The sequence below is a fragment of the Budorcas taxicolor genome, chromosome 22, assembly GCF_023091745.1.
Source record: "Budorcas taxicolor isolate Tak-1 chromosome 22, Takin1.1, whole genome shotgun sequence".
Taxonomy (NCBI): Eukaryota; Metazoa; Chordata; class Mammalia; order Artiodactyla; family Bovidae; genus Budorcas; species Budorcas taxicolor.
Window position 1 is genome coordinate 26099928 of NC_068931.1, and position 24415 is coordinate 26124342.

The following is a 24415-nucleotide window of genomic DNA, read 5'->3' on the forward strand; positions in this document are numbered from 1 at the left end:
CATTGAACAAAGGGCTAGATGTGGAAAGAAGAAAACTTACAGACATGTGAAATAGATGTTTAAAAGGTTATTGTGAATTCTTAGCAGTTCATAGAATACATGATTCAAGTGTTTGTGGTTACTATCAAGGGATGTATATATGCAGCTGGGCTCTAAAGGCTGAGCGCCAGAGAATTGATGCTTTCAAATTGTGGTGCTGGAGAAGACTCTTGAGAGTCTCTTAGACAGCAAGGAGATCAAACCAATCAATCCTAAGGGAAATCAACCCTGAATATTCATTGGAAGGACTGATGCTGAAGTTCCAATGCTTTGGCTACTTGACGTGAAGAGTCGACTCACCAGAAGAAACCTTGATGCGGGGAAAGATTGAAGGCAAAAGGTGAAGAGGGTAGGAGAGGATGAGATGGTTAGACAGCATCTTTGACTCAACAGACATGAATTTGAGCAAACACGGGGAGATAGTGAAGGATGGGGAGTGTGGTGGGCTGCAGTCCATGGGGTCACCAAGAGTTGGACACGACTTAGCGACTGAACAAGAACAAAAATATGAAGTGGTTTGGTTTTTTCCATGTTGTTTATTTCATTACATTGTTCTGTAGATTATATGGGAAACCATTTTCTCTCCTGTGACTTTGAAGTACTACTACTGATATCTTCCTTGCATTGGTTGCAATCAGTTAATCCCCTCTGTTGTCACTTCCCTCATAACTTTTTGCATTGAAGTTTTCTTTTTCTTAGTCTCTCTCTCTCCTGTAGGACTTCCAATCATTGCTTCTCCCAGATTGCTGCCTCAGTGTCGTTTAGAGCAGTCCTTGAGTTTTTAAAATTTTACCTGTGTAACTTCTGAGTTTGTTTTTTGATCTCTTTTTAAAAATATTTATTTATTTGCCTGCAGCAGGTCTTAGTTGCAGCGTGTGGGATCTTGGCATCATGTGAGATCTTTCATTGCAGCACACCGATTCTTTGATTGTGGTGACAGTGAAAGATAAGTCGCTTAGTCGTCTCCAACTCTTTGTGACCCCATGGACTGTAGCCCACCAGGCCCCTCCATCCATGGAATTTTCCAGGCAAGAGTATTGAAGTGGGTTGCCATTTCCTTCTCCAGGGATCTTTCCGGCCCAGGGATCGAACCCGGGTCTCCCGCATTGCAGGCAGATGCTTTACCATCTGAGCCAATTGTGGCTTGCGGCGAAGTTCCGGAGTTGCGGCATGCGGGCTCAGTGCATGGGCTTAGTTACTCTGAGGCATGTGGGATCTTCCCAGACCAGGGGTTGAACCCGTGTCCCTGCACTGGAGGGTGAATTCTTAATCACTTCACCACCAGGGAAGTCAGTTTTCTGGTCTTAAAATGCGGAAAGTTGTGCTTGTTTCCTGAGAGGGTATATTTGTTTCTTAGGGCTGCAATACAAATTACCACAGTCTGAGTGGCTTAAAGCAGGAAGGCATTCCCTCACAGTTTCGTTGGCCAGAAGTTCAAAGTCAAGGAGTCGGCAGAGCTGTGCAGCCTCTGAAGGCCCTGCGAGACCCTCCCTTGTCTCTAGCTTTGGGTGCCTGTTGGCATTCCTTGGCTTCTTAGGCTGGTAGCCAGTCACTCTAATCTGCCTTCATCCTCACTTTACTTTCTAGTGCATGTATGTGTGTGTAGAAGTCTCACTCTGCCTTGCTCTTGTATGTGTACTTTCATTGGATTTAGGGCCAACCCAGATAATCCAGGATGATCTCCTCATCTCGAGATCCTTAACTTAATTACATCTATAAAGACTCCTTTTCCAAATAAGATAACATTTGCAGGTCTGGGAATTAGGATGTGCACACACATCTTTTGGGGGGCCTCTGTTCAACCTGCTACAGAAGAATTAAATGAAATGTAATTCATAGCATTTAGCTCAGTGCCTGATGAATGGAGGTATTCAATTCATGTTGATTCATTTCCCTTCTCTTTAGAAACCCACGCCCTCCAACATTCCACACCTGGGATGATTTCTGAGTTATGCTCAATTCAGAGCCTTCCTGTTCCACCCCATCCCCCTTCTCTGCAGACCACAGTCTTCCTAACCTTCTACATCTGGGACTTTCTCACCTTCATTAATGTTACCACTACTTTTTTTAATGTTGAGAATAACCTAGTTAACTGGTCATAGGGAAGTATTTAAAATTATTTATTTTAGCTGTTGCATGTGAACTCTTGGTTGTGGCATGTGGGAACTAGTTCCCTGACCAGGGATCAAGCCCAGGTCCCCTGCATTGGAAACGTGGAGTCTTAGCCACTGGCCCACCAGGGAGGTCCCCATTAATGTTATTTCTCATCTTCACAGTGACCCCCGAGTCCTCTCCTCGCCTTTCTGTTTCTTCACACCATTTACGTCCTGGGACCGTTACAGCTTACTGTCCATTGCTGCCAGCGCTCCTCAGGTTGGATGGCTCATCTCCGAGTGTCCTCTGCAGCTGTGCCTCCGAGAGCCTCTGCTCGTGCCGTCCCACCAGTGGAGACGTTCTTCTCCCTCTTTCGCCTTACTCGCTTAGAGCCTTCACTTTAAATTCCTTCTTTCCTTGCTCTGCTCAGGTCATGCTGCGGTCCCTCCTGCCCAACAAAACGTCCCTTGACCTGGCTCTCTCTAACCTGTTCCAGCACTGGACTGCTTTCACTTTGTCTGCACAACTCTCTACTAATTTCTTTTTTTCCCCATTAGTTGGGTGAAACTGCTCTCTTGAAGGTTGACCAGGATCTAATAGCACTTTGATTTATTTGTTTTAAAAAATGTTTATTTGGCTGTATCAGGTCTTAGTTGTGGCATTTGGGATCTTGGATCTTTGCTGCAGCGTGTAGGAACTAGCTCCTTGACTAAGGATTGAACCCAGGCACCCCTGCATTGGGAGAGCAGAATCTTAGTACTGAACCACCAGGGAAGTCCCTGTAATATTATTTTAAAAGGCTGACTGGGATGGTGATGAAGAGTTGGGTTGCTGGAGCTGTCTGCTGGGGGTAAATCCTACTTCCACTACGTGCTAGTAAATTACTGTGTGACCTTGAGCAAATCACTGAACTCCATTTTCCTTATCTGTGAAATAGGAATATTAGTACCTTACAGGGTTGTCAATTAGTTTATATAAAGAATTTCTGAGGAGGCCCAGTAGAGTTAAGTGCTAGGTATTAGCTTTTCATTTTTCAAGCTTTTTTCTTTTTTTCCTTATTGTCTTTCTTCTTCTCTGTGTTGACATTTGTCATGGTTGACCATTCCCTTTTTCTTTTGTCCAGTGGCTTCTTCACTGTGTTCCAGCTCAGATTAATTCATCTTGAGGTCTTTTAGTTTTATATCTTCTATTTGTGGTCTGAACTCCACCTTCTTATCTCCTTTCTAGATAATTTTTCCTGTGGTAATTCATCACCATGGTTCCCACTTTTGCTTTTGTATGAACATTTCTCCCAATTGTATTTGTACCGCACTCTTCTTAGCTCTGCTGCTGCTAAGTCGCTTCAGTCGTGTCTGACTCTGTGCAACCCCATAGACGGCAGCCCACCAGGCTCCCCTGTCCGTGGGATCCTCCAGGCAAGAACACTGGAGTGGGTGGCCATTTCCTTCTCCAGTGCATGAAAAGTGAAAGTGAAATTGCTCAGTCATGTCTGACTCTTTGCGACCCCATGTACTACAGCCTACCAGGCTCCTCTGTCCATGGGGTTTTCCAGGCAAGAGTACTGGAGTAGGGTGCCATCGCCTTCTCCACGTCTTAGCTCTAGCACTGTGTTTATAATTGCGTGTGAGAATGTCTGACAACACAGTCTCCCTCTCAGAATCAGCTGTGCAGTTGACTTCTGATTTGTTAAAGGACCTGGAGATTGTGGCAGTCGGGAACAAGGATGTTGAGGTCAGAGGGATGTTGTGTTTGAGTCCTTCAAAGCCTAGGAAGCCTTTGCCAGATCACTGCAGACTGCAGAGCTCCTTGACTTGAATCCATTCTGTGCTTTGAAGGAGCGAAGCTGCATGTGGAAAAGGGTGTGGAGACACAACTTTACAGCAGATACATTCCCTAGTTTTCTCACGTTGAGAATGAGGCATGTTCATAACTCTCTTTCCTCATAAACCCAGGGTAAGATGCCTACAAGCTGTTGTAAAGTGTTGCTATTTTGAAGTGTTTTTCCCCGTAAGGTATAGCTTCCCTTCCAACCCCTGGAAAACAGACTAGGTAAATAAGCGAAATTTATGTCTCACAGTGCAGAGGCAAATAGCAAATGAACCAAATTAGAGAACATGACATCATTTTAATGAAGCAGGACTGGCTTTTAGTGTTCTTTTGTCTTGAGACCAAAGGGCAAGCATGGGAAAGAATTGCCTATTTTCTGAAATGTAGTCACTTGTAAAATGGAATAGAAAAATCTCTCTTTTTAAAAAACTATTTTTTGCAGCATTTGGGCTTCTTAATTCCCCTACCAGGGATCGACCCCTAGCCCCTTGAAGTGGAAGCATGGAGTCTTTACTACTGGACCACCAGGGTAGTCCCTGGAATAGAAATTTTAGACAAGGATTTCCTGGCTTGCCAATAAGACATTCTGTTTTACAACAATGATGATTAGCAGGCATGTAGAATTACCTGAGTGTGGGTTACTATAGTTTTATGATGTTTGGTAGTCAGTCTGGATTATTCCATGCTGGTTTCTTATGCCTTGAAACACTTTGACACATGGCCTTCCTCCTGTTAACAGTGCCTCTATTTAAATACAGCTTCATTCCTTAATGGGTTTTGATCTTTAGGGATTAAACCCATGAGGACCATTAACCTAAGCAATGTAACTCAATTAGCTGTGAATGATTTAAAATAAACTAATAGATTTTCTGTTTGGAGAGCTTGGTGTCTCACCTTTATTTTTTCTCCATCTGTCTAATGCATAGTAAACACATGCTTTTGGTAAATCACCCTTGTCGCAGGTGCCATCAGTAATCTTTTTTTTTCTTTTTTTCTTAACAGTTTGGTTACCTGATATTTTGAAAGTTTTTAGGAAAATTTGACTTTGTCCTTTTCTATGCTTGTTATCGTCCTTGTTTCCTAAATTTGACTTGGTTTCAAGATTTGGATTTGATTCCTGGGTGGGGAAAGATCCCCTGGAGGAGGGCATGGCAACCCACTCCAGTATTCTTGCCTGGAGGATCCCATGGTCAGAGGAGCCTGGCAGGCAATAGTCCATGGGGTTGCAAAGAGTTGGACACGACTGAGCGACTAAGCACACAAGATTCAAGCAGTTTTCCCTATTAGAGTAGGTATGTTAATTAAAAGAAAAAGCTATGTAGTTTGTGAAAATTCTGTTTCCAGGACACACATGTATTCTTACTTTGTGTATCCTTGTTTGGGGCAGTATTGTTTCTCCCAGTACTGATCTTGGCCTAATAACTCTTGACTCAGTCCTGCTTCTCCAGGTTTCTTTTTCGCCCCAGTTTGGTGCGTAACAGATAGTATAGGCTATTTACACCACTGGTAACAAATTTCATATATAATTTTAGGATTAAATGATCCAAGATAAGGGTAAAGTAGATGCTCGTAATCCATTTCATTTTTTCTCTGCGTCGTTTCAGTTGAAATCTTGGTTTAGGTAGAATTGCTAATGTCACTTTGGCTTTTCTTGAACATTTTACCACATTTTTGGTTGGCTGTTCTCTTTAGTTTCATTTTTTGCTTTGTCTCATCTGTCTTTGAAAGTCCACTAAAAAAACAGAAATTAATAAAAACTTGTGGGGTTTGTAAGCCTGGTTTAATAAATTCAAGCCTAAACAAGTTAGATCTAATTATAGGACTGATTTCCAGAGAGGATGTGGTGCATGTGTGCTAAGTCGCTCAGTCATGTCCGACTCTTGGCAACCCTGTGGATTGTCTGTCCATGGGATTCTCCAGGCAAGAATACTGGAGTGGGTTGCCATGCCCTTCTCTATGGGTTCTTCCTGACGCAAGAACTGAACCCATGTCTTAAATTTCCTGCATTGGCAGGCAGGTTCCGGACAGGCGCCTAAAAATGATTGAGCTGGAGCTTATGTGAAACCTGCGTTTCTCTCTTATGGATTAAAGGTGAAAAAAAAAAAAGTGTTAGTTTACTCCATTTCTCTGTTCTGTTTATTCTCTGCTCATTTGTACTTCGAGCAAGTTCAGATTTCAATAAAAGGAGAAAGGAGGTAGCAAACATTTTGCTCATCTCCCTGTGCCATCTCAAAGAGGCAGAACTGGGCCCAGAAAATGAGTTGGCATTTTTTATCTTTTAATTCAGCATTCATTTTTCAAGAGTGCCATTAGTGTGTTGAGAGGCAGCTTATCTTAAAATTGAAAGAGTCATTAACCAAGCCTTGCAGTTTCTTGGTTTTGCTGTGAAAATGAGCCTCCTCCTCTTGCCTGAATGGAGCTTATGATTTTTAGCTTTATGCCTGGAGCATTTAGCGTAGAAGGGGCTTCCAAGAAACCCGGTGTAGTACTGCCATTTTTAGGTGAGAGAGCTGAGATCTGGTGCACTGTCCAGAGTTACGCCCAGCACTAGCAGAATCAGGACCAAGAAGGAAAGGGTCTTGAGACTTCTGTGCTTTTCTGAGGAGGCCTGGCGTCTCAAAAGGCAGTGACTTTTGTAATCTTTGTCCAATTACCAGTTTCTCCCAGAGGAAAAAATAGAAATTATTCTTGAAGCACTTACCTTGGAGATTGAAATTAACAACTTGAAAATGCCGCGTTGATTTTTTAAAATGAGACCATTAATGATGTATTTAAATTTTTTTTTCTATTGAAGGACAGTTGCTTTACAGTACTGTGGAGGTCTCTGCTATACATGAATGTGAATCAGCCATGACTATGCGTGTATCATCCCACCCTTCTCGGTTATCGTAGAGCGCCAGGCTAGTTATCTGTTTTACACATGATGTATACATGTCAATGCTACTCTCTCCATTTGTCCCACCTCTTCTCCCGCTCTGTCCACAGCCCACTCTCTACGTCTGTGTCTCCGTTTCTTCTCTGTAAATAGGTTCATCGGTACTATTTCTAGATTGCATGCTGACGTGCTCAGTTGTGGCCAACTCTTTGCAACCCCATGGATTGTAGCCCGCCAGGTTCCTCTGTCCATGGAATTTTCCAGGCGAGAATACTGGAGTGGGTTGCCATTTCCTTCTCCGTTAGATTCCATATGAATGCTTTAATAGATGATATTATAGATGATAATAGATGATTTGTTTTTCTGACTTCACTCTGTGTAACAGGTTCTAGGTTCATCCACCTCACTACAACCAGCTCAGATTTGTCCCTTTTGAGGGTTGAGTTATATTCCATTGTGTATAGGTACCATGTCTGCTTCACCTATTCCTCTGTCATTGGCCGTCTAGGTTGCTCCCATGTGCTGGCTATTGTAAATAGTGCTGCCACGTTGATTTTGATTTTGTCTGCTTTTACAATCCTGGTAGGTAGATTTGTGATTGAGAGTGTAAAATTTCAGGTAATCAAGAGAAATTGCCAAAAGAGATTGTGATTCGAGATTATCCTATGTGTGCCCCTCAACACTGAGAATTTGAAAGATCCGTATCCAGATTAGACATGGTGATTTGTGACATATGTTTATGATTCATGAGGGAATTTTTATCTCTGTGGAGTCGTTGGTTTGAGGGTATTAATACAAAATTAGAGGAAATGAATTTTAGGATTATGTGGTTGAATGTGGTAAAGAATGCCTTTCTGAAATTCCTGAGTATATTTTATAGTGGAAAATCATATGTGGATAAAGGAATTATGATACTTTGGATTGTTCATTTAGTCTCATTCTAGTTGACGGATGGATATTACTACTTTTAATTTTTCATTTTAGTGTTTTTTAAAAGGAGTTTGTTTTTGTGAGTTTTTGATAATGGGAAATAGTAATTTTATATTTGTTTTCCCTGTTCGATGTACTGATTGAATCAGTTCGGGTCTGTTGAGCAGTTCCTCAATTCTGAATATTATTTTTTTAATTTAAAAAAGCTAATTGAGTCATGTCATTCTTTTTTTTTTTCTTTTATAGCCAACACATATCTCTTTATGGTACAAGCTCGAGGAATAATGTTAAGAGAAAATGTGAAAACAATAGGACATATGATCAGACTGTACACAAATAAAAACACTACACTCAACGGTACAGGTAAGACTGCTTCCTGCTTTAATTTTGCTTTACTTCTGCTTCTTAGCCTTGTCATCATAAATTAGTAAACCAAATCTCTTCATCTTTGTCTTGCCTCCAAGTAACTTCCTGTTAAAGAGGAAGGTCTCCTGACTGCACTGGGAGGGCCCTTCACTGTGAGGACTGTCAAGTATTTTAGGACGTAAAAGATGTGATCACCCAGGTGATGGGGTTTTGTATAAAGATACTTAGGTTAATTCTTGAAAGCATAAGCAAAATATGAAAAATAACCTGTATTTTTCAATTCACCTTCCATATTAAAGACAAATTAACCACAAAGAGAGTCATTTGTACATCTTAGCCCTGCTGCCATCTCTCTTCATGCCCATTTTAATTCCTAAGATGATTTGCCAACTTTGTGTAGAAAATACTTGTTTCAGTTGCAGAAGAGTGTTAATCATTGTATGGCATTTTTAGGAGCAAAAGGAAGAAATCATATAACATTGGAAATCAGTAGCTGCTCTTGCCTTTTTAAAATATAACTTGAAGATTCTCCATCAGAATCACAGGAAGTTAAAGCCTCAGTAATAGGCCCAACTCATGATTTAATGACGGTAGAGCTAATGTGAGTAGCTCTCCTGTTGTGGAAGAATGCATGTGCTCCTCTGTGGCAGTGTTCTCCACATTGTCTCTGGAAGCTGTATTAGATGCTGTTTTAAGGGTTCAGTGGCTGATTGTCACTTGTTGCATCCACTGTATTATTTTAAGCAGTTAAAATTCAAGATTTAACTTATGTCACCAGTTCTTCATTCATTGTGTCACTATAAATCACACACACACACCCCCAACTTGCTAATAGGAAGTCCCTGTCCCTCCCAGTCATAGGTACATTTTCTTAAAATGTATGTTAAGGTGGGTAATAGTTTTAGACCCTTCTCAGATCTCAAGACTGTTGCATATTGATTCTTAATTTCAGTGTCACACATGCTTCTACAAAATCTTTTCTAGTCATTTGCCTAATTTGTGCTTTGATGCCACCAATCAATGTTTTTTAATCACCCTTAATTTTCTTCTTCCTTTTAACTTTAAAGAAATTTCCTTCAGAAGGATGGTCTCATCTGAGTTGGTATTTTAATAGTACAGTGAAAGTCTCATGAACTGGTCTTCTGCCTGAGTTAGTCTTCTGAATAATAGGTCAATTTTAGAGTTGAAACATTTTAAAAGCTTCACTGGGATTTGTCCTGGTTGAATAAGTTGGTTGTGAAAGTGTTCATTAAAAGTTCGTTCAACTGAACAGAAGTATTAAGCATCTTTAGGTTACTGTATTTGTGTGAGTGAGTGCTTATAAAATCTATGTATAATTAGGTTCTTTTCCCAGGGTGTGAATAAGTTATATGTGTGAGTATTGTGCTTCATTAGGAGAATTAGTTATTTGGGCAAGATGAACCCCACCTCCAACCCCAACTGCAATACTTCACAACTGAAAGGAAATTCCCTCCTCCCCTCACTAAATCAGAGTTTCAGTGAAGACCAAACAACGAATGTATCCTTTGATTAAAGTTTGCTTTTTATGAACCTTTGGAAGCCTTTCAGTTGGTTCCTTTACTGATGGTGCAGCTCTTCTCAGGAAACTGTCATTGTCAGTTAGGAATTGGGTTTGGTTGTAAGAGAAAGCTGACTACAGTGGTTTAAACACACGAGGCTTATGCTCTTGTGTAAATGAAGTCTGGAGGTTGGATAACTTCCTTTTGTTGAGAAACTCTTCACACACTTTCCCCTTCTGCTCTGTCATGTTTCACAGGCTGAGACACTGGGGGTCTCCGGGCTTCATTCTGGTCTTGGGTCATTAGAAGGAGCACTGGAAGAAAGGGAAAAGAAACAGTTCCCCCTTGGTAAAGATCCTTCCCAGACGTCCCACGTGGTAATTTCACTCATGGCTTGTTGCTGTTGTTCAGTTGCTAAGTTGTGTGTGACTCTACGGCCCCATGGACGGCAGCGTGCCAGGCTTCCCTGTCCTTTACTGTCTCCTGGAATTTCCTCAGGTTCATGTCCACTGAGTCAGTGCCGCTGTCTCATGCTCTGCCTCCTCTTCTCCCCTTGCCTTCAGTCTCTCTCAGCGTTAGACTCTTTCGCAATGAATTAGCTCTTTGCATCAGGTAGCCTAAGTATTGGAGCTTCAGCATCAGCTTCAGTCCTTCCAGTGAACATTCAGGGTTGATTTCCTTTAGGGTTGACTGGTCTGGTCTTGTTGCAGTCCAAGCAGGAGACTCTCAAGAGTCTTCTCCAGCACCACAGTTCAGAAGCATTGAGTGTTCAGCACCCAGCCTTCTTTATGGTCCAACTTCACATCTGTACATGACTACTGGAAAAACCTTGGAAGAAAAGTTATGACCAACCCAGATAGTATGTTCAAAAGCAGAGACATTACTTTGCCGGCTAAGGTCTGTCTAGTCAAGGCTATGGTTTTTCCTGTGGTCATGTATGGATGTGAGAGTTGGACTGTAAAGAAGGCTGAGCACCGAAGAATTGATGCTTTTGCACTGTGATGTTGGAGAAGACTCTTGAGAGTCCCTTGGACTGCAAGGAGATCAAACCAGTCCATTCCGAAGGCGATCAACCCTGAGATTTCTTCGGAAGGAATGATGCTAAAGCTGAAACTCCAGTACTTTGGCCACCTCATGTGAAGAGTTGACTCATTGGAAAAGGCTCTGATGCTGGGAGGGATTGGGGGCAGAAGGAGAAGGGGACGACAGAGGATGAGATGGCTGGATGGCATCACTGCCTTGATGGACGTGAGTCTGAGTGAACTCCGGGAGTTGGTGATGGACAGGGAGGCCTGGCGTGCTGCGATTCATGGGGCTGCAAAGAGTCGGACACGACTGAGCGACTGCACTGAACTGGAAAAACCATAGTTTTGACTATACAGACCTTTGTCAGCAAAGTGACATACTTAATTGTGAGGGCGACTGGGAATGATAGTCTTTGAGCTGGGCTCCTGATGCTCTGAATGAAATTGGGATTCTGTCCGTGGTGGCTCAGACAGTAAAAAATCTACCTGCAATGCAGGAGATGTGGATTGGGAAGATCCCTTGGAGAAAGGAATGGCAACCCAGTCTAGTATTTTTGCCTGGAGAATCCCATGGACAGAGGAGCCTGGCAGTCTACAGTCCATGGGACTACAAAGATTCAGACACGACTGAGTAACACTTTCATTCTACCTAGGAAGAAAGGGAAAATGGAGTTTGAATACGTAGCTATGAAGCACTGCCGTGTTCATTTATATTGAGCAGCTAGTATAGTTAATACTCAGCTTGATATTGGAGATACAACATGAAGAGAAACATCTTTTCGAAGCTGTGCTTTCCAACAGCATGGTCTTTCTCCCACATTGCCACATTACATTTTTTAGGGAAAATAATCTTGAAATAATCTTGAAACTTGAGATCTAGAAGGACCATTAGAGATCACTTGCTTCAACCCCATTATTATACATCTGGGACGACAGAGCCCAGATGAAGTGACCGACCCAGGGCTGCACAGCTTGTAACTGGTCAACCAGGGCGAGAGCTTGTCTTCCCTACTGCTGATGTTCTCTGGTTTAAGGATCAAAAGATTCTGGATCTAGTACTTGTTGTTATACCAACTAACCTGTGAATATTTAAAAGATTCTGCAAGTTCTTTATGCCCAGCTTTTTCATTTACCTTGTTTCATAGAATTATAAGACTAAAATGAAAATCTGGCATGTAGCATTCACTGTAAAAGGCAGATATTATTGTAAGTCAGGTCCAAATCTTTTGCAACCCTGTGGACTATAGCCTGCTAGGTTCCTCTGTCCCTGGGATCCTGGGCAAGAATCATGGAGTGGGTTGCCGTTTCCTTCTCCCGGGGGTCTTCCTGACTCAGAGATTGAATCCAAATCTCCTGAATCAGCATGGAGATTCTTTACCACTGAGTCACCAGGAAAGCCCCAAAGGCAGATAGTACAATTCAAAAATAAAGGATTCCTACCTCCCCCACCCCCCACCCCCAAAAAGAATAAAAGATCTTCATTTTATGGAAGATCTCTAGGAGATCTTCTGGGAGAGTTGGAACTGTAAATAGCTACTTATAATGCAGTGATTTATTTCTGTGCAGATGTGTACAGATAAAATCTGCCCAAAAGGAGACAGTGGTCAGTAAGGTGTACAAAGGACTAATTGGGCTCCAGGGAAGAGTTGAGGAATATGTATTGACTCACTGAAAATTTGTCACTTAGATTAGATCTTTAAAATACTCATCATAAGAAAAAAATATGTAACCATGTGATGGATGTTAATTAATTAGCCTGGTGATAATCATTTCACAATACATCCAAGTATCAAATCATTATGTGGTACACTTTAAACAATACAGTGTTACATGCCAATAAAACTAGTTAGCAAAAAGCATAATATTTAACACTTAGTGGCAAATTGTGATATTTCTAAGTACATTTAATTCCAAATAGGATTTTTTAACCTGTGCGTGACATTCTGAAGCATCAAGTGTAAAGTGATTTACATAAAACTTTTGTAAAGAAATCATGTACTTTTATAATCAGATGGTACCTTGCCTGGGAGTCAGTCAAATTAGGAAAACAAAATGTATTCAGTGGGCAGTTATCAGAACGGATGACAAAGGTCACGTGCTGTTAGAGCCAGTAGGCCTGTTAGGAATAAGCCAGCACACTTCCTCATTTGGCGGGTGCATGGTGGGAGGCCCTCGGACTTGGCCAGCCTGACATGGCAAGCAGTAAATAGACCAGAACACTCCCTGGGTTTCCATTACCTGCTTTAAGCCGCAGGGGAAACAAAGCCCTGGAGAGGGCTCGTTTGGCCTGTTCTCCTAAGATCCAGTGAGAGCCAAGGAGGGGCTTGTCTAACAGTTTTCACTCTGGGTTCCTTTTTTTTTTCCGGTGTAGCTCTGAAAGGGAGGAAGAAGGCAGGGGCCCAGGTCTCACTGTGTTTTCATCCGTTCATTAGATGAAATAGTGTCTGCATTTTACAACGGTTGTGGTAGATCGGCCTCTGGAGCGTGTGTCATGCATCACCTTTTAAAGCTCCTGGGTTTTGAAGCTGGGGGTGTGCCACATGGGCCTCAGCACTTTGGTAGAAATAACAATTTTGTGGGTTTATTACATCATAGTCTCCCAGAGTTTAAATCATTGTTGGCCACATTCTCAGTTGTGAAGTATTCATTTGTAGTAAGTGTCTTCTGTGTTGTAGATGCTGTATTAGATCTTAGAAATCAAAGGCAATTTGATTTCAATTAAAAGAGATTTACAGACATGGCAAGGGGGTGCATAGTTCTTATATACACAATACACTGGGATGATGTAACTACCACTGGATGCATTACTGAAGGGTACAGACATTTTTATTAGCCTGACAATGAGTTAATGCTCTTGTGAGCATTTATAAGGATGTTGTCAAGAGTCACATGTTTTAGCTAAAAAACTTTCTATTTAAAGGATAAAATTTAATGATACTGCATGTCTCTGAGGGTTTTTTAAAATTGATTCTTTATAAATTGATAAAAGGGATCCATGGTTTCTTTCGTGACAAATTCAGTCATTTAAGCATGAAAATAAAAAGTGAAAACAATCCTCCAGCCCTCCCATTGACACGAGACTCCCCAGAGAGAGCCATGTTAACAGTCTGTTTTGCAGAGAGGTCTGCAGAGCTTTAAACCTTTGTGACTTGGATGTGGATTTAGAGTCAGAGTCTGTGGCTAAAAGAGGGGGCCCGGGCTTTAATGACAAGAATTAATAAATTATGTATAGTAAGAAAATGCTCTTATTTAAATTTATATGACATTAAGAAATTACTTTGGGATTGTGTGTTAATATTTGTCTTCTTTAGGATTATAAGAAAATGGGCCTTTGGACCACAGAAAGGCAGTGGACTCCCAGGGACAAGCTTATTTATCTTCTATTTTCAGCTCCTACAAATGCACAGTACAGAGTAGATGCTTGGCTGGCATCATTTGAGTTCCCAGTAAAAGGAGAAGAGTTTGTTTGTTTTACTAGAAATTTGATATATATATATATATCTACAGTTTTTAAAGGATTTTGAAAAAAGAATCAGAACTTTACTGGACTTCCTGACATTTATTTTGAAGCTTCCCAGGTGACGCTAGTGGTAAAGAACCTGCCTGCCATTGCAGGAGATGAGGGTTTGTTCCCTGGGTTGAGAAGATCTCCTGGAGAAGGAAATGGCAACCCATTCTGGAATTCTTGCCTGGAGAATCCCATGGACAGAGGAGCCTGGCGGGCTACAGTCCATAGGGTCACAGAAAGACAGACATGATTGAAGTGACTCGGCACGCACACTTGTGTCATGCTTTAGTTCAGTTCAGTGGCTCAGTCGTGTCTGACTCTTTGTGACCCCGTGAATCGCAGCACGCCAGGCCTCCCTGTCTATCACCAACTCCCGGAGTTCACCCAAACTCATGTGCATCGAGTCACTGATGCCATCCAGCCATCTCATCCCCTGTCCCCTTCTCCTTCTGCCCCCAATCCCTCCCAGCATCAGGGTCTTTTCCAGTGAGTCAGCTCTTCACATCAGGTGGCCAAAGTATTGGAGTTTCAGTTTCAGCATCCGTCCTTCCAGTGAATACCCAGGACTGATCTCCTTTAGGATGGACTGGTTGGATCTGTTTGCAGTCCAAGGGACTCTCAAGAGCCTTCTCCAACACCATAATTCAAAAGCATCAATTCCTCGGTGCTCAGCTTTTTTCACAGTCCAACTCTCACATCCATACATGACCACTGGAAAAACCGTAGCTTTGACTAAACGGACCTTTGTTGGCAAAGTAATGTCTCTGCTTTTGAATATGCTGTCTAGGTTGGTCATAACTCTTTTCTTCCAAGGAGTAAGCGTCTTTTAATTTCATGGCTGCAGTCACCATCTGTCGTGATTTTGGAGCCCAAAAAAAAAAAAAGTCTGACACTGTTTCCACTGTTTCCCCATCAATTTGTCATGAAGTGATGGGACCAGATGCCATGATGTTAGTTTTCTGAATGTTGAGCTTTAAGCCAACTTTTTCACTCTCCTCTTTCACTTTTCATCAAGAGGCTTTTTAGTTCCTCTTCACTTTCTGCCATAAGGGTGGTGTCATCTGCATATCTGAGTTGATTGATATTTCTCCCGGCAATCTTGATTCCAGCTTGTGCTTCTTCCAGCCCAGCATTTCCCATGATGTACTCTGCATATAAGTTAAATAAGCAGGGTGACAATATACAGCCTTGACGTACTCCTTTTCCTATTTGGAACCAGTCTGTTGTTCCATGTCCAGTTCTAACTGTTGCTTCCTGACCTGCATACAGGTTTCTCAGGAGACAGGTCAGGTGGTCTGGTATTTCCATCTCTTGAAGAGTTTTCCACAGTTTATTGTGATCCACACAGTCAAAGGCTTTGACATAGTCAATAAAGCAGAAATAGATGTTTTTCTGGAACTCTCTTGCTTTTTCGATGAGCCAGCGGATGTTGACAATTTGATCTCTGGTTCCTCTGCCTTTTCTAAAACCAGCTTGAACATCTGGAACTTCGTATCTTTAAATCTTTCGGATATCTATGGATGAGATACAGGTGTGGCCTCCTAGAGGGGTTTGTTTTTGTCGTTTTTGTCTGTCCCTGCATGTATTGGCATAAAAACGGGTTATGTCCACTGAACCCCTCAGTCCTCTGTCTTAAAGGGCTTTCCTTACCAAATGGTCTGCAGGCTTCCCTGGAGAAAGGCGTGAGTCGGAGAGGACTTTGTTACTGGGGCTTTCTCACTTTCTGGTGGAATAGGTCTTAGCCACTGTACCGTCACTGGGCCCTATTTGTCACGTTGAGGTTTTCTGGTAATACACTTACCTTCAAACCTGACTGACAACTTGCCAAATTCATGAGGAGTTTCCACTTATTAATAAGGGGCTCTGGTCTGCAGGCCCCCTCCCAGCAGGTAGGCCTGAAGGGTGTGTGTCTTTGCTCCAAAGTGTCTTCCTGGCTCCCAGGCTGCATCTCCATCTACTGTTGTTTTTTCTTTTTTTTTTTTAAGAATGTCTTCAGTTTACTTTGTTATTTATTGGTCACACCTGTGGCTTGCAGAGCTTTGTTCCCTGACGAGGGATTGAACCTGGGCCCTTGGCAGTGAAAACAAGAAATCTTAACCACTGGACCGCCAGGGAATTCCCTTCATTGTATTTTGATGATGCATGAATGTTTGTTAGGTCGTGACATGGACCAGAGGTATTTAGGTTTCTTTGATTCTTCTCAGGTGCTTCATATTCAATTTCCAGGAGTCTGCGGTGAGAAGGTTTAACTTTTGCAGTTCAGTAAGCCTGTGATTTTGACCCTCACTCTTCTGCTTGCTGGTCACTGGTAGGCAGACCTCCCTTTTAAGTCATATGTCCATTTTCCCCTTTCCTAATTCTCTTCTTGCTGGCCAGTTCTTATAGGAATGCCTTTTTCATTAGAGCAGATTACTGAGGACTGAAATAAAGTCTTCGTATTTTCCAAAGTGGCTGCTGGAACTTTATTTCCTGTGGGTACAGAGTTTGTGATCCAGAAGAGAGACAGTGGTGTAATCAGCTGTTTCCATTTCTCGGCTCTTACTGTGTGCTGGTCTCATTCTCTTAGGCCGGCTTCGTCTTGCAGAGCAGGAAGCTATCAGGTCATGGTTCCCAGATTTGGATCTCAGAATTGCTCGGAACTTTGTTCCAGAAAGGGACTGAGACGTGATCTCCTCAGTTCCAAGTTAAAAAATTCCGAAGGCTCTTGATTGTTCCAGGTTGAGGGGCTCATTTCTAAAGCAGTCACTCCCAGCTGAAGTTCCTGAATATGCATATGGACTTGGGGTTGTTCTGAGCACTTTGTACACTTACCTTTCTGAAATCTGAAAATGACAACAGGAGGCAGGTGCAGAAGAGAAACTTTTCTTCTCTTGCTTTGTACCACCAAGCTAGTGTGTGTTGGCGCAGGATTTGAACTCAGTACTTGATTTTGGCACTCTAAACCAGTACCTCTGTGTTCCATAATTTGCTGACTCTAAAAATAATAGACCTAATGTAATAACAGCTCCAGGGTGCTCCAGAAACTGCAGCCCACGGGTTGGGTATGACCAATTTAAGACTTTTAACTGGGCTGTATTGCAGAAGCTAGTTGAGTGGGTAAATCTCAGTTTCTTAAGTGTGAGGCGGTGAGGAAAACATTACTCCCACCGTCTACTCTCTTTGGCTGCAAATGCAGCGTGCTGTGGCCATGTGGGTGTCCAGAGCACCCTGGGCTGCCTGATAGCGGTGATCATCCCCCTGGAGCACTTTGTATATATATTAATATACATGTATATATATTACTGTATTTTATTTTTGGCTGTGCTGGGTTTTCATTGCTGCACGTGGGCCTTCTCTAGTTGTGGCAAGCAGGGGCTACTCTTTGTTGTGGTGCACGGGCTTCTCATTGTGGTGGCTTCCTTGGCCAGGGGGTTAAGAATCTCCCTGCCAGTGCAGGGGACACCAGTTTGATCCCTGGTTGGGGAAGATCCCACATGCCACAGGGCAACTAAGCCCAAGCACCACAACTGCTGAGCCCACGCTCTCGCCCCCCTGGTATACTTTCACTCCCCCTTTGCATCTAGCTCGGCTGGGGGAGGGATGGGAGCAGGTGTTTTCTGCTGGTGGCAAATGCGTCTGCTGTGTGTGTACACGCACGGACCCGGCTGCTCTGCTCCCAGACTCATCCCAGGGTCCCCAGGGAAATCATGCTGAGAGGTCCCTTCTGGCAGCCGTAAAGGGTGAATGGGAGAGCAGTCCTGGCAGGTGTAGTTTGCTTTTCCTGAGTTCTTTCTAGATAATTGCCTTTTAAGTGCTGCTGTGGATCGCAGAGTGTAGTCTTTACACAGTGACAGCCACATATTTCATACTAGGAGCAAAGCAAAAGGCAATTTTTTGGTCGTAACTTTTTTTTCCTCTCTCTCTCTGTCTAAGATTATCCTGAGGGCAATAATTCAAGTGATTATCTTGTTCAAACAACAACATATCTTCCGGAAAACTTCACGTATTCACCATACCTCCCCTGCCCAGAAAAACTGCCTTACATGCGTAAGTTTCATCTCGTTTTCACTTCAAGTATGTGCTTGTATTATAATAACATAATAAAATTCACATGGTTTGAGCACACCACCCTTAGGTCATTATCAGGGTGCTCATGTTCATATCGTGTAGCATGTTATTATATTTGACTTTTGGGGGGGTGCAGAGCAATTTTTTTGTAGTGAAGAGGAGGATTGAAAACCTGAAGAAAAGCTTTTCACTTACCCAGAAATAACCTCTGTTGTGAGTTTCATGTGTATTCTTAAAATTACTCTTAGAGTGACTTTAATATCTTTTATATAGATAGAAAATTAGAATATTGCAAAGGCTTTAAGAATTTATATAAGTGGTTTTAAAACTGCATTTTTTCCTGTAACTTGCTTTCTTAGTTATTTTTTGAGAACTGTCCATGTTGATACATTTATTGTCATTAACTATCATGCAGTATAAAAAAGTGAACTGTGTGCATGTGTGCTCAGTCGTGGCCGACCCCATGGACTGTAGCCCTCCAGGCTCCTCTGTCCGTGGGATTTTCCAGGCAAGAATACTGGAGTGGGTTGCCATGTCCTTCTCCAGGGGCTCTCCCGACCCAGGAATCAAACCTGCATCTCCTGTGTCTCCTGCCTAGCAGGTGGCTTGTTCACCACCAAGCCACGGGGGAAGCCCACTGTAGAGTGTATTTTTGAATAAATGTATGATATTTCATTTACCTTTCTCTCTGCTGATGAAAATTTAGTTTGTTTCTAATACTTTGCTATCACAAAGCAGCGCTGTAAGGACAGCATCAGGCATTTCCTTGTGCCTAGAAGCGTTATTGCTGGGCTGGCTGGCAAGGTTGCACTCCCCAGCAGCTATCCCCATTGATATCCCCAGGAGCAAAGCACGAATGCATTGCTCTGATACTGATGGACTTTTAAGATTTTTGCCTTTCTTATGGATAAAACACTTTTTGCTATTACGATAAATTTAAAAAGATATCTTGTCTAAGTGTTTACTTTTCTTCATTACTAGCGGCCTTGAGTGACTTTTCCTGTGTTTGTGAGTGGTTTTGAATTTTCTCCCCTGTGACTCAGTCACTGCTTTATTGGTTCCTTATTGGTTAGTTAGATTTTTGTATGGATCAGTGGGAGTTTTTTATATATTCTAGCGGTGTCCTAGTGTCTGCTATTTGTGTTGTAATTGGCTTGTCTTTTCATTTTGTTTATGAAATCATGTATTTTAAAATTATGTTTCTAAGTGTATCAATCACATTAAGGCTTTCACTTTTTTTTGGTCTCAAGAAAGCTTTCCTTGTTACCCAAAAGCCATATAAATACTCTCTTATTTACTTCTAATAATTTTGTTTTATATTTTTGTGTATAATGTGAGATAAGGGCAAGATACTATGTCTTTTTTTCAAAATTATGAAGATAATACATTATCATTAAAAAAAAAAAAAGCTCTATAATCACTCAGAAGCCACGGAGCTGTTATTTGCAGGTTTTCATTGTTTGTGTCTGCACCTCCCCCGCCCTGCTTTTAAGCATACTTCATACATATAAGTTAGTATCTTGATCTTTATATAGTTAAAATTTAAATAAACATTATTTGGAATTGCTTATTTTTAATGTCCTAAGTAAGTGTGTTTTTATGTCTTTATATAACTTTTCTTTATTGAGGAAGTTAGCCTGGCGTATTTATAGGATTTTTCAGTGTATTTTTGATAGATAGTGTATAACTATAATTAAAAGTAAGAGTCACCTTTTCTCACCATCTAAGGCCATGGCTCTCACACTTTGGGTGCATCAGAATCTCTGGACAGTCTTGTAAAGTGCACGTTTCTGTGCCCAGCCCTCAGAGTTCTGGTCAGTAGATGTGGAGTGGGGTGTGAGAAGTTTCACTTCTAACAAGCTGCCAGGTCACGTTGATGTTGGTGATCCTTGGGCCACAGACCCACTGATCTGGAATCAATCTTGGTTGCGCTGTAGCCTGGGGAACGTTTATAATTCTTGGGCCCAACCCCTGAGTTTCTGATTTTTATTAATTGAATGTGAGGCCTCAGGTTTTTTTTTTTAATTAATTAGTTTATTTTGGCTGTGCTGGGTTTTTCTTGCTGCGAGGGCTTTTCTCTAGTTGCGGTGAGTGGGGGCTACTCTAGCTGCAGAGCTGGGGCTCCTCGTCGCTCTGGCTTCTCTTATTGCGGAGCACAGGCTCTGGGGGGCACGGGCTTCAGTTGTTGCAGCGTGTGGACTCAGCAGTTGCGGCTCCTGGGCTCTAGGGCACAGGCTCAGTAGTTGTGGCTCACGGGTTTGGTTGCCTCTCGACATGCAGCGTCTTCCTGGACCAGGGATCGAACTTGTGTCTCCTGCACTGGCAAGTGGATCCTTTACTACTGAGCCATCAGGGAAGCCTGGGGCCTCAGTATTGTTTTTTTTTTTTTTTTTCAAATCTCAGTTGATTCTAGTACTGTAACCTTCTTTGCTGCTGCTGCTAAGTCGCTTCAGTCGTGTCTGACTCTGTGCAACCCCATAGACGGCAGCCCACCAGACTCCCCCGTCCCTGGGATTCTCCAGGCAAGAACACTCGAGTGGGTTGCCATTGCCTTCTCCAGTGCATGAAAGTGAAAAGTGAAAGTGAAGTCGCTCAGTCACATTGGACTCTTCGCGACCCCGTGGACTGCAGCCTACCAGGCTCCTCCGTCCATGGGATTTTCCAGGCAGGAGTACTGGAGTGCGGTGCCAGTGCCTTCCAGTACTGTCCCATAATAGGGACTGAAGCTGTGGTTTTTGTGCCTGTATATTTGTCAACTTTGTCATTGCAGTTTAGGCCTTCTAAAAATGAATGTTTCTGTCTGTGCAGTGCTGGAACCACTGGGTGATGCTCTGTTGAAATATTGATTATAATAATTTCATTTTCATAATTTGCATATTCAGGGGTTGAGAGTTTTAGGAAGTCTTTCTGTTCTTGATTTAGCTGCCGCTTTCTTAATTAGTGCTTTGTGGGTGCTAATTGAAGTCTTGTTTCGGAGCATCTGCTGGCCAGGCCGTCCTGTCCCCCGTCCTGTCCCCACCCTGTCCCCCAGCCCCGTAACTCATGAACGCTCCTGTCAGGGGCTTGAAAGATGGCATCACAGCTGCCCTCCCTGCCTTTCTCGGAATGTCTTGGTGCTCCTGCTCGTTCCCTCTGCTTCCATCAGTCTTAAATTCTTTTGAAGAAGAAGATCATATCAATTTGACCAGTTACTTTTTCACAGAAGGACTTTTCAGGGTTCTGTCGGCTTTGCGTCCAGCTCCAATCCCTTGTCCAGTTAGCTGTGGCCAGCATGATGGGACGTTTAACAGAAAATATCGTCACATGCAGAAACTCCTGAGGAGGGGGCCACGGGCACAGCTACCACATTGAGGCTTCTACCAAGAAGGCTGGTTTGAGCCACCCTGGAGACCCCTTCACTAGCCTTGTGACCGCTGCACAGTTGAGCCTGTTTGCCTGTCTGTAAAATCTGGAATCATATGTGAACTTCATGAGGATAAAGAGAAGCACAGCGCCGGAAGCTTGGTGGTTGTTAATTTGCTATTCCCTCTCCTTTTCCTCATTCCTTTGAATGATGGAGCCAGATTTTACAATGATCAGGGGCGTAAGAAACCTAGGAGAAATGTGTAGAGTGAAGGCATTTATTTTTACTTATCTATGCATCCTTAAATTTTTTTTTAATTAGCAGATTTTTTTCCCATCGGTGACAGAGAAAAGCATAATAAAATACCTAATTATAAAAATCTTGTCATAATGTCACACAAAGTGATTGAATTCCATACCTCCCCAAGTAATAGTTAAGGAGAGGCTGTGTAAAAAGAGAAAAGGAAAGATATAAGCATCTGAATGCAGAGTTCCAAAGAATAGCAAGAAGAGATAAGAAAGCCTTCTTCAGCGATCAATGCAAAGAAATAGAGGAAAACAACAGAATGGGAAAGACTAGAGATCTCCTCAAGAAAATTAGAGACACCAAGGGAACATTTCATGCAAAGATGGGCTTGATAAAGGACAGAAATGGTATGGCCCTAACAGAACCAGAAGATGTTAAGAAGAGGTGGCAAGAATACACGGAAGAACTGTACAAAAAAGATCTTCACGACCCAGATAATCATGATGATGTGATCACTAATCTAGAGCCAGACATCTTGGAATGTGAAGTCAAATGGGCCTTAGAAAGCATCACTATGAACAAAGCTAGTGGAGGTGATGGCATTCCAGTTGAGCTGTTTCAAATCCTGAAAGATGATGCTGTGACAGTGCTGCACTCAATATGCCAGCAAATTTGGAAAACTCAGCAGTGGCCACAGGACTGGAAAAGGTCACTTTTCATTCCAATTCCAAAGAAAGGCAATGCCAAAGAATGCTTAAACTACCGCACAATTGCACTCATCTCACATGCTAGTAAAGTAATGCTCAAAATTCTCCAAGCCAGGCTTCAGCAATACGTGAACCGTGAACTCCCTGATGTTCAAGCTGGTTTTAGAAAAGGCAGAGGAACCAGAGATCAAATTGCCAACATCCGCTGGATCATCGAAAAAGCCAGAGAGTTCCAGAAAAACATGTATTTCTGCTTTCTTGACTATGCCAAAGCCTTTGACTGTGTGGATCACAATAAACTGTGGAAAATTCTGAAAGAGATGGGAATACCAGACCACCTAACCTGTTAGCCTCTTGAGAAATCTGTATGCAGGTCAGGAAGCAACAGTTAGAACTGGACATGGAACAACAGACTGGTTCCAAATAGGAAAAGGAGTATGTCAAGACTGTATATTGTCACCCTGCTTATTTAACTTCTTTGCAGAGTACATCATGAGAAATGCTGGACTGGAAGAAACATAAGCTGGAATCAAGATTGCCAGGAGAAATATCAATCATCTCAGCTATGCAGATGACACCACCCTTCTGGCAGAAAGTGAAGAGGAACTAAAAAGCCTCTTGATGAAAGTGAAAGAGGAGAGTGAAAAAGTTGGCTTAAAGCTCAACATTCAGAAAACAAAGATCATGGCATCTGGTCCCATCACTTCATGGGAAATAGATGGGGAAACAGTAGAAACAGTGTCAGACTTTATTTTTGGGGGCTCCAAAATCACGACAGATGGTGACTGCAGCCATGAAATTAAAAGACACTTACGCCTTGGAAGAAAAGTTATGACCAACCTAGATAGTATGTTCAAAAGCAGAGACATTACTTTGCCAACTAAGGTCCGTCTAGTCAAGGCTATGGTTTTTCCAGTGGTCATGTATGGATGTGAGAGTTGGACTATGAAGAAGGTTGAGCGCCAAAGAATTGATGCTTTTGGACTGTGGTGTTGGAGAAGACTCTTGAGAGTCCCTTGGACTGCGAGGACATCCAACCAGTCCATTCTGAAGGAGATCAGCCCTGGGATTTCTTTGGAAGGAATGATGCTAAAGCTGAAGCTCCAGTACTTTGGCCACCTGATGTGAAGAGTTGACTCACTGGAAAAGACTATGATGCTGGGAGGGATTGGGAGCAGGAGGAGAAGGGGACGACAGAGAATGAGATGGCTGGATGGCATCACGGACTCGATGGACATGAGTCTGAGTGAACTCCGGGAGATGGTGATGGACAGGGAGGCCTGGCGTGCTGCGATTCATGGGGTCGCAAAGAGTCGGACACGACTGAGCGACTGAACTGAACTGAACTGTGTAAAAAGATGATCTACTTAGATGAAAACCATTCAGGTAGGAGTGATACTGAATTTCCCTGTAATCACTGAAAATAAGGTTAGGGCTTAAAGTTGTTGTTTGATTATCTAGCTGTAACTTTTTTGATTTTTCTGGCACTTTATTACCATAAAGAGTTAACTTCTCCAGTTGGAATTCACATACAGTTGACTGCATGGGTTTCAGCATTTATTTCACAGTCAATTACATTATAAAATCTATTTTAGGTATTATTTATGCAATATGAGTGAATACTTCTTTATTGTTAGGGTTTATAGATTCTCCAGAGGGCAAATCCACTTTCAGCTTTATTAAGTTTACAGGAGACTTTCCGTAGTCACCTGAAGAGGGAATGGCAACACACTCCAGTATTCTTGCCTGGAGAATTCCATGGACAGAGGGGAGCCTGGCGGGCCACAGTCCTTGGGGTTGCAGAGTCAGACAGGACTGAGTGCCTGAGCAAGCACTCCGTATTAATAATATTCACTTTATCTGGAGCTGAAAAATAATGCTTAGTATT

At 42.4% G+C, this 24415-nt stretch overlaps 1 protein-coding gene across 1 annotated transcript in view; it reads left to right on the top strand.

Annotated features, from left to right (window-relative positions):
* The window catches only part of B4GALT6 (beta-1,4-galactosyltransferase 6), a 66766-nt gene that overhangs the window by 12599 nt on the left and 29752 nt on the right, over positions 1–24415 (top strand). The window contains exons 2-3 of the mRNA XM_052660492.1: positions 8012–8128; positions 18097–18210. Of these exons, the coding sequence (XP_052516452.1) occupies positions 8012–8128; positions 18097–18210 (231 nt within the window). The remainder of the gene's footprint in view (positions 1–8011; positions 8129–18096; positions 18211–24415) is intronic.